General features: G+C 50.5%; 1 protein-coding gene across 1 annotated transcript; it reads left to right on the forward strand.

Annotated features, from left to right (window-relative positions):
- Nucleotides 1-985: 985 nt before the first annotated feature.
- LOC135815885 (uncharacterized protein DDB_G0271670-like) lies at nucleotides 986-10,461 on the forward strand. The gene is made up of 3 exons (XM_065329231.1): nucleotides 986-2,113; nucleotides 7,666-7,827; nucleotides 9,074-10,461. The coding sequence occupies exons 1-3, from the start codon at nucleotides 1,552-1,554 to the stop codon at nucleotides 10,018-10,020; spliced, it is 1,671 nt and encodes a 556-aa protein (XP_065185303.1). The 5' UTR covers nucleotides 986-1,551; the 3' UTR covers nucleotides 10,021-10,461.
- The last annotated feature ends 128 nt before the right edge of the window (nucleotides 10,462-10,589 follow it).

Consider the following 10,589-nt stretch of genomic DNA (forward strand, 5'->3'; position numbering starts at 1 on the left):
TGGTTGGGTACGTGTTGTAGAAACCGCCTTTACATGTACATACACTGCTTCTGTCAGTGCTCGCCCTGCGTAAGGGCCTATACGCGAGAAGGTAATGTGTGGCAGCCTCGGATCATCCGGTTCAAGCGAACCGGGTCGCTGTAACCGTGCGGAGTTGTTGCGCCGCGTGTTGGCTTGGCTACCCTCACAATAGCAGTATCAAGTCCAACAGTTACGGTAGCTGTAGAGACTCACGAGCACACACACACATACTAACGACTTTCTACTTTTCTGTCCTCCCTAACATTCGGCGTGGAAGCAAAAATGCTCCAGCGCCGTGGTGAAGCGGTGATACTGCGAACCTGCAAGGTCACAATTGCACACTGTCTTGCCGCTGGCACTAGAAACATAGGACAAGAGTATGCATTGCGCTGTAGGTGAACATGGGAAAGCTGCAGGTGAGAGCGAAAGCTTCGCGGCGTTGGATGACAGGTTGGACGTCCAGTGCGGCGTGAGGAGGCATGATAAAGGGCAACGCTGCCTCCTGTCAGGGCTAAACGATGATGCCATCCTGATTGGTGCACTGTATCTGTAAGTTGTTGTTGCTGATATGAAGCTAACAAAGCTAGTGCATATCTCCCCAGAACATAAAGACAAAACCAAGTCGAACCCCACATACGATGGCGACTATTTTTACAGGCATCGTTCAGTGAAGTCGAATGTCGCTGCAGGAATTGCACTGTGGCCTAATTGATGTCGCAAGCCGCAGGTTCTAGTCTTCGTCGATTGGCCGCCGGTCCATCGCACTCACGCGAGGATCGCGCGACAAGCACATAGAGATATAGCGCTGCTGCTACTGAGTACTGTTGCTGCTGGCACTGCTCCGGCACAGGGTTGTTGGAGCGCCAGGGGCACCCCCCCCCCCCCCTCGATCGATCCGTTTGATACTCCATGGCGTAGAGTTCCGCTGCTGCCATTACTCCACACTATCCTATCGTCCTGACACTCGTGCTCGTGCCACTTGCGATGCAACTGCTGATACTATGATAGCTAGTGGTGGCAGCAGCACTGCCGGATCAGCTGTGCCTCTTCTCTCTGCTCAGTCCTGCATGAAAAGAGCGTGCCGCATCTCCGTCGGGTTCAGTCCGCGCCTGACTATTACGCCCGCCACTCGTCAGGAGCACGTTGGCAAACCGATCGCGCGAAAACTGCATGTGATTGCAGGATATCAGCTGCAGTAGGTCAGAAGACGACAGCAGATAGTATTTTGTTGCTGCAGATTGTGGAGGCTCTGCTGACTGTGTGTTGCTGCAAAGGCCTTCAAGCAGAACACCATCAGCCTCTTCAAGTCTGTGAGTGAAAAGAGCTCAATCAGGAGTGAATACAGCCATTTCCTCTGCCGATCACATTGTGTGCAGAACACTAATCTTTAACCAGTCTCTGAAACGAGATTTCACTAGCTGAGTTTATCAGTGTGACAGTGAGAATAACTTCTCGGTCACTATTCTGCGGTTGCGTTCGTTTGAGCCTGTATCAGTAGAGCTGAAGGCCCGAGAGTGACTGCGATACAGAATGGACTCGTGCACTGAAGTGTTTGGCAGTGGAGACAGCGACTCTATTTTCCTGGACCAGCATTCAACAGCTTCCTCATCTCCGGCACCCAGTCGCCACGCGTCCACGGCAATTTCACCGACCTCTCTTCCTTCGGCCGGATCGTCTCCAAGGATGTCCAGCTGCCGAAATGGATTTGTTGGAGGTCAGCATCATCAGGGACAACGTCGCTCACCACGTCTTAGTAGCAATGCCAGTATTATTACCAGTAGCAGTGAGGCCAGCGCGTCGAGCAGCGGAAGCAATCACAGCAACTCATCCAGGGGTACAGCCAGCTGGGGAAGCATTGCCAAACATCGACCACTGAAATCCACCAGCGATGGAGATGACGGTCTGTTGAAGGTTGTGGACAATCTCCGCCATGCCAGCCAGTCTCTACGCCAGGTTGTGTCCAGCTTAGCGCACACGTACGATGACGATGTGCTGCACAATGTGCAGCAGTTCAACGAGCAAGCAAGGGCTGCGGAGAACGGCACGGACGCTGCACCCAGACAGCATCTGAAGCTTCGACGACAAACCCAAGGTGAGCACCACGTGTACTAGCCTTCATTCAAATCCTGAGCTTCCTGTCCTGCTAGTCCATAACAATATTAACCGTGATACCCTTTTAATGTAAGTCCATCATTCCTAACGAGTAGCAGGACATCAAAGCTCCAACATGGCGTGTTCAGGTTTATCACATGTCATGGTGCTGGTTATTTTACTGCTCCCTGGCATGTCGGTATGGTCTAGACTCTAGGCCTAGGGTCCGCAATACTAGTATCCCTTGCCCTATTAACCAGGTTAACTCCGAAGTATGTAGATATATGCACTGTAGGGAGTCATGCACGCCTTACACAAGTCGTTACACTGCCATGCAACGACGTGTTTCTGCTACAGCCCCATAGACTAGTAATGGCATAGTGTGGTTGCCGTCGGGTATGCGGGAGGCTTCCACAGTGGCACAGGGTGGACGTGTCCACAATAGGTGGCCGTGCCGCTGGCTAAGCCAATGTGGCCTGGGACACCAGTGACAGAACGTGCGGTACACTATTCTGCATCGACACATTCTGCATCGACACACTACTGGTTAAAGTGGTTTTAGACTACATGTACAGGACATGATATCGAGTATTACATTGGATAGTATCCAATCGTTTCCAAGGGACGTAATGTACCCTCCATTATGTGTACTGGACCTCGTGCGTGCGTTTCACCCTGCCATCGCGATCTGACTGGACATGAGAACGTGCCAACGCAGTGAGGTATTTTGTAGCTTGTTATGTGCATGTGGCAGGTCGCTCTCATCACACACCAGACTACAGTGCCAGTGGTACAACAGAAGAGGGTTGGCTGGGCCATTGGGACGACTGACTGCATCAATGATGCAATAATAGCCTATGCCCTTGTACCACATTGTCTATGTCGCGAAGGTGAGACCCTGGTTCTGCGCACCTGGATTAGTGGATATACCGGATACAGCATACATGCGCTAGTTGTACTGTCTCGGGTGCGACCTCAGCAGAGTTCTTCAGACAGACAAAGTCCTCAGACAAATCCTCAGGATGGGAACGCAGACGTGAAAACTGACCATGGAGTGAATGAGAAACTCGAAACCAGGACCAAGGTACAACGAAAGGATCGTGTTCTCTCGACAAGTACAAGCGCAGTGTTTACCAATCCCCCCCCATCACGTGCGTTCACTTTGTGGACAGTATGTGCAACAGAAGAGCTGTGTAACGGCTGCTTGCCGCGCGAAAATGCGCACGTTGCCCATGTAGCGACACGTGGCGCGGCCTACTTCTCTGCTGGTTTCGTGTAGAAAGTTACCCGACCTCTCGTAGCGTAGTGCGCTAATGACGACACGATGCGGTAGCCGGTGGCCGAAGAGAGAGGGGAAACCTTACCTAGAGACCAGTGGAGAGATGACAAGGTCAGAATTCCAATTACAACCCGCTGGCCATCAAAAAAGCCCATTCTCGCTTCCCAGTAACTCGATCTCATCCTTTGCCCTCACACTAGTACTGTTTTTTAAACTTGAAAGGTGATGTGCTCCAGTGCTCCAGTGCCAGTGGGTATTATTAGCTTTAGGAGATGGTAGATCTACTCGTTCAGGTAGGTAGGGTAGGCACGCTGTTCTCAGTGTTATGGTATTCGTTCTGTGGCAATCTGAGTACATGTGGGTTAGTGCCACAGGCACGGTGCACAGGGCAGCATAGCTAGACACCAAGCGCAGACTGTAGCCATTGTGGCACAATGACATCGGTGAGGGCTAGGACGATAACTTGGATATGGTGCGTGCTGCAGATATCATCCTTATCACACCTCTGCGTGCCTGATATACACACACACCACACTCCACACACACACACACACACACACACACACACACACACTCTCTCTCTCTCTCTCTCTCTCTCTCTCTCTCTCTCTCTCTCTCTCTCTCTCTCTCTCTCTCTCTCTCACACACACACACCACACTCCACACACACACACACACACACACACACACACACACACACACACACACACACACACACACACACACACACACACACACACACACACACACATACACACACACACACACACACACACACCTCAGATCTCAGACCTCAGACATGCCCATCGCGGGAGCGATGATAGCGAACAGCTATGTTAGACATAGCAACTTGTGCTGGGATTACACCATTCAACAGCTTGCAAGGCTGATGAATTGACTGCCACTATTTTCACACACACACACACACACACACACACACACACACACACGCACACAGAGGAGCTCAGAGAAGGTCAGTCTCCGGTACGGGCTAGTACTAGTACTAGTAGTAGTAGTAGTAGCGCTGCATAGAACTGCAGCAGGACCAGTTATACAGGCAGAGTCGGGGGATACCTTCAGTACAGTACTCAGTAGATCTACCATGATACCGTGCAAGCGCTGAAACAAGGCAACTATCCAAGCCATGGGCCTGGCTCAGCGTATCTATCATGAAAATGATACCGCGGCAGCTGATCTACAGTTGCTGTGATGTTGCAACCTGCCATGCATGTAATGATGTATCTCATATCGGCCTGGACGCCCATACCGCACTTCCAACACAAGCGATAGGAGAAACCACCATCGAATAGCATGTTCCCTACTATAGTCACCATCATCCCTACAATAGTCATCATCGTCCCTACAATAGTCATCATCGTCCCTACAATAGTGGATGACAACATTATCATCACGTGATTGTATCCATCACAACCCTCCCGTCAGCTCAGGCTCGCTACTGCCATGTACCTGCGAACTACTGGATAAGGTCAAAATAATTAATGTTGCTTGCTTCATCTTGGAGCGTTGTGACAGAATGTGCAACGGAGCAATCATTCTGAACAGCGACGTTGTACTGCACGTCCAACGGCTGGGCTAAGGTACAATGTACGTGGCACCATAGTGTGTGCTTCACATTGCCCTATCACTGGAAACACTCTTCTTGGTTGTGGCGTCTCTTACCGAGTGTGCAATTGTGTGACACCCGGTCAATGGGGAGTAAAGCTCGTATCGTCGGAATCTCTCTTCAGGGCACGCGCGGGTGTTACCAAAAACGATCTTTCTGCTCGACGCAAAGATTGGACGGAGCCAGAGCCTGCACCCGTGGGAAATCGAAGCCGACTGTGCATGTGCCTCAGCATACACACGCGCGTGCACGTAGTTATGCCATGCTTGACCTAACCTTGGTTGATCTTGCGTGCCATTCACACTGTTCGCTGTAGGTATCAGCGTGAGGAGTTGTATGTGTTTTGGTAACACCACTAACTGTTACAACTGGCGTCATCGGGTGCACGTGTCTTCTAAAACCTAAAGCGACTGAGAGCATGCTAGTACTCTGCATTATCTGCATAGTCTAGCCCGCCCCAGGCTAAAGGAAGCACTCAACTCTTAAACAGCCTCTTCCAAGTCTGGACGCCTATCCCAAGCTCCTTCTCTGTTCAGAGTCTTGGATAACCGGGCAGTATGGCAACTTCCCCATAATATCTAACCCTCACGACGACGTGAATACAGTAATAGTCATACTGGCCGAAGTTGTAAGTGAGAAAAGGTAGCACTAGACTGAAGATTTGGTCAAGGCACCATCTTATCGCCTGCAACACGGCTCATGATCTCATGATCTCTCACTTGTCTAAGCGGCAGGCATTGCACTGCCTCTGCACGTGCCTCCCAAATTCCCAATGCGCTGGTTTTCCATTCGCCAAGATACTCATCAAAGTGACAGGCAGTAAAATAATAATTACCCTTGCTACAAGCATCGGTCCAGGAGCGGTCGGAGCACTCCAGCTTGCTATAATTATCTCTGATACCTGAATTAGCGGAGGTTCCCTGCTGGGGATAGCGCATGCACGATGTGGAGCCGTGGCGCCAGGCGAAACTACCATCGTGCACTCTCCCATTGTCATTTCAGGTTTTTGCGGCTGGCATGGCGGAAGCCTTGTTTCAGTGAACGTTGACGCCCCTAGACTAGACATACAGGGGAAGGGGAAGCAATCGTCCACTCCAATCTCGACTTCTCTGGCATGGACGCGTGCACGCGACCGCCATGACTGAGAACTGCTGGTTCTGAAAGTGAAAGTCAGCTGCGGAGTCACAGCGTGGGTGCATGCCTCCGCGGATGTGCATGTATGTGCATGCGTCTGTACTGCTGTTCACAACGTCAATGGTTAAATGTATGAAACAGCAAAACACTGGCCTTGTTCAAACCTGTATCATGTACGACCCTGTGTTTGTACGGATAGAGTATGATGGCAGATGGCTTGGTGTGTATGTGTGTGTGCGCGCGCGTGCGTGCGTGCTTGTATGTGTGTGCTTGTATGTGTGTGAGTACTACCAGCTCCATGTTTTCTCAGGCCCCCCATTCAGTATTTAAAATATGCCATTATTATAATCGTGTACTTGTTAACAGTGGTGGTGGAGGTAGAGACGCTCGTATTCGCAGGGTGGGTGATCGTGCACAACTCTTTCCATCATGGCGGTGGGATCGTGTGGGTACAATCCTTTTCTCTATTGCCCAGTATTGGATCTCCTCGACTGGGTTGTGCCACAGTAGTTGTTGCACACAGAGGACAAGACCTGTCAAGATGCCATTCCCTCTGCGAGCATCCTGTTCTTGTTCATGGTCTCGATGAGTAGGAAGGAAGCGATGGAGTCAGTTAGGTGGTCCTGATAATCGTAGTATTTACCCAAGAAGAGACTCGTGCAGTTGGTGCAATGAAGAAATGTGTTGTGCAGAGCGAGTGCGGCCGTGCACGACTGAAAAACACGTTGACGGTTCAGCTGATGCTCTGTCCAAGACGACAAAATGTAAGGTCGCCGTTCGTGCGTCAGACGGGGAGCGATAGTTTCCGACGCCACGCTGACAATGCACCGTCGCTGAGTGACAGACTGGGCAACATGTGCGCTAACCCTGTCACCTTGCCCGTCGAAGCTTGTTGCAAAACTCAGTTTTCGGCATGGAGTATTGCAAGTTTTTAAAAGGGCCGCTAGATCATGAAATCAACTGTGCAGCTAACACAAATCTGTAATCAGTCCCGCCTCGATGTGACGTCAATGAGGCGTATAATGGGTTTAAAATGATTATTCCTTTGATTTTCATAATCATAACCCAACGGTGCACCACAAGTACGAAATGTATTTTGAAACAGTAGATCTTCAGGCAAAACGGTTCACCCGGGTTGCTTTACCAGTGTGAACAACCGGCACACATAATCGTTGACTGCGTTGTGCTGAGCATGATTTCCTGCCTTCCCGCTCCTGGATCCTGGGCAACGAATAAAGACTTAAGTGATATACTCTCTAATGATATCCCTAACGCTGTATCGCGATATCGGTGACTTGTGGCGAGAAGTGTTACCGAGAGGGTGGATGACCCGGGACAAAATGATTCAATAATCGGGTGCATGCTTCATTGTCGCCCAACATTCCAGAACATCCCACTGCTCGTAATGGCAACGTCAATGATGGATGTCGCCAGGCGCTAGGCGTGTGCAGTAATAACTGCTAATAAGCTTTACACTCGGTTTCTCTCTCCCACCTTCTTCCTTCCTCTGCTGCAGATTTGCAAGTTGTGGAGGCGCTGCAAGAATTCTGGTCGCTCAAGGCACTCGAGTCGACCCGAACGGGCGATAGCTGCGACGTGCAGGATTCGACCGTGGTTTACGAGATGGTGCAGCCCAGTATGCATCAGAACGGCTTCGTGGCCTATGCATTCCTGCCAGGTGAGCATGCAGTGCTAGTGCTTGATACATGAAACCATGATAGTCATGTACTTGATAAGCATCTAGACCCCCTAAACCAGTACAGTCCTCTATGCAGACGTGTCGTTGTCACGTCGCTATCGTTCGTTGGACTGATATCCGCTGGTTCCGACCGCCGCGGGGCTAAAAACGTCTTCTGCACACACCTGCAATTCGCTTATAGAAACTGAGATATTAATTTTGACTTTGGTGATGTGGCCGAATCCATGTAATGAGGCGTGCTACAGAAGCGGAAGTCGACAACCTGTGGGAAGGGTTTGGGCAAGCTGAGCGATACACTGAGCGCAAGTCCAATAAAGCACAAAGGCAAATACATGTGTGACAATACATTCATGAAAATGAGGCGGATAAGCAACATGTGCAAGACCCATTAGCTGCAAGAGACCATGATAGCGTGGGTAGGCTGCAAAAGAACAGTCCACCAGGTCTAGTCTACTAGATCTACATGTACATGACTGTGCAGGATGCAGACTGGGGCTTACCCCGGATCATGGTGTACATGACTGTACATAATTATGTCAATGTTCATGGCGCTCCTGAGACCACTGGTTCCACACTGGCCAAGTACATGTATAGTCCATTCAGAAATTCAGAAAAAGATGATATCCTAGCTTTTGGCCATAAACGGGTCAGATTTTGAGTTTTCGTCACAATTTGTTTGGCAATCCCCCATGGAATGCTCTTCCAATTGTGTTTTTGAAGTCTATTTCTCCAAAAAGCAAGCCATAACAAGAATAGGATTTCGGCCAGGGTTTGCCTCCAAAGCATTGAATTGGGGAAAAACCATGAAAATCCAGGCCACTCCACTTGCATAACAGTACATTTGCGGTTCAAACCCCGGTTATGGTGCCTTTTTGGACCCTTTTTCAAGTTTCGAATCACGCGGCACTGCACAGGTACCACAAAATCGCCAAACACGGGAGTTCTCCAGAGCCAGCGCTCATCTTTTTCTGAATGGACTGTAGACTGCTAAAACTCGATTCACTGGTTGATAATCAATTCAAGCAGTGAATCGAGTTTTAGCAATCTACTTGGCCAGGATGGAACCAGTAATGTGAACATAATGCCATGTCGATCTACAGTGAAGCTGTACTCTTTGAGGTAGTTGACTTCCCATCTGACATTCTGGAGATAAAATTTATCTTTGTTGATGCCTAACGTGCTGTGTCTCGTTGTTGATGTGCATGTGTCCTGTGGCTGGTTGCAGGTGGAAGCTGTTTCCGCTCCCTGGCTGTCTGCTCTACGCGCGGAGAAGCACGCCGATCGGCAGCCGAGGTGGCACTCATGAACAGTGTGCACAATGAGCTGCCAAGCCGCCAGCTGTCCGATGCCTACATTGCCACGCTGCTGAGCGCTACACAGCAAGATGCATACAGGAGCAGCGGCAGTAGCAGCAGCAGCAGCAGTAGTAGTAGCAGCAGCAGTGGTAGCAAGTCACGCTGCAGACACCCTCACTCGGTATCACAGACAACACTGGACAACATATCGGAGTGCACGTCGGGCAGCGCGAGCACATCTGGCAGCGGGCAGACATCGTGGAAGTCGGCCGATATCCTGAAAGCCATCCTCCGAGCCAACAAAGACCAGAGCCTGTTATCGTGCAAGGAGAACCTGGTCGTATTTCAGCTACTACAGTGGAGTGGCATTCTGCAACGGGCAAAGTCCCGGGGACTGCCTCTCCAAGCTGTTATCCAGTCGGCATTAGCCACAACACTGGGACATGCACTGCGGCAACGTTGCTCGGCCTCCTGGGCTGAGAAAGAGATGGAGCAGCGCGGCACCATTTCACGTCAGCTGCAAGCCGTAAAGCGTGACCTTGAGCGACTGTGCATAGCCGGACGTGAGACGCGCTTTGCCAAGGAAAAGAAGGACATCCTGGTCGGGGCGTTCACCGACTATCAGCGCCGTCAGCAAGCTCAGTCGAGTGTGTACGACGCTCCAAGCAGACTGCTGGCCGAATACCAACACGGCGGCAGCGTGGTGGACTCGCCACGCCGTGCTACAAGTCACCATTCGCTGGCATTGACCGATGCTGCCACCGGCATGACCAGTGCGTATCCGTACGGCAGTACACAGGGCTCACGGGCACCCTCGTCAAGCGCACGATCACAGCGCACTCCCTACAGACCCATGGCTGCCAGCCGAGGGCCGTGATGTCGGAAATTCACCGTTCATAGTACTATAAACAGAGCTGTTACAAACTCCTTGCAGCCGAATCTCAACCCTATTTTGTAGTGTACTGTTGAATAGATTGTAGAAATTTACCTTGATGTCTCTCTACACAAGAAATGGTCCTTATCTTGGTTCAGTCCTACCCAGAATACTAGTGCTGAAGTAGCATGTGTACCACATGCAGATAGCGCACAGCCATTCACCTAGCTTTGCTGCTGTGACTGACAACAATTGCCTTGTATCATTCTTGAGATCGTTCCTCGTCAAAACTACTACAGGCAGCACCGGCTCCTTGAAACACTGTAATTATCTATCACCATGACACTCTATCACCATGACACCCTGCACCTGGGCATGCACAGTGATTCTGCATTGCTTCATTATTTGATGTGACTGCAATCTACAACAGACATGGCACAGCAATACACAATTTGTGCGGCGTTGAAAGTGCGTGAATTGTGCATGCCCAGTAAATTGGCCCGGCTGCACCAAATGCGGTCATGGAGGAGTTATTTTAAAAGGGCTTGTCGTCTTTCGGGACAGGACTGAAT

The sequence above is a fragment of the Sycon ciliatum genome, chromosome 4 (assembly GCF_964019385.1).
Source record: "Sycon ciliatum chromosome 4, ocSycCili1.1, whole genome shotgun sequence".
Taxonomy (NCBI): Eukaryota; Metazoa; Porifera; class Calcarea; order Leucosolenida; family Sycettidae; genus Sycon; species Sycon ciliatum.

What these genes read in the sequence shown, in the direction of transcription:
- LOC135815885 (XM_065329231.1), top strand. Translation starts at nt 1,552, where the DNA reads ATGGACTCGTGCACTGAAGTGTTTGGCAGTGGAGACAGCGACTCTATT. An exon ending in GCTTCGACGACAAACCCAAG is followed by an intron (nt 2,114 to 7,665) that starts GTGAGCACCACG and finishes CCTCTGCTGCAG; the next exon opens with ATTTGCAAGTTGTGGAGGCG. An exon ending in GGCCTATGCATTCCTGCCAG is followed by an intron (nt 7,828 to 9,073) that starts GTGAGCATGCAG and finishes GGCTGGTTGCAG; the next exon opens with GTGGAAGCTGTTTCCGCTCC.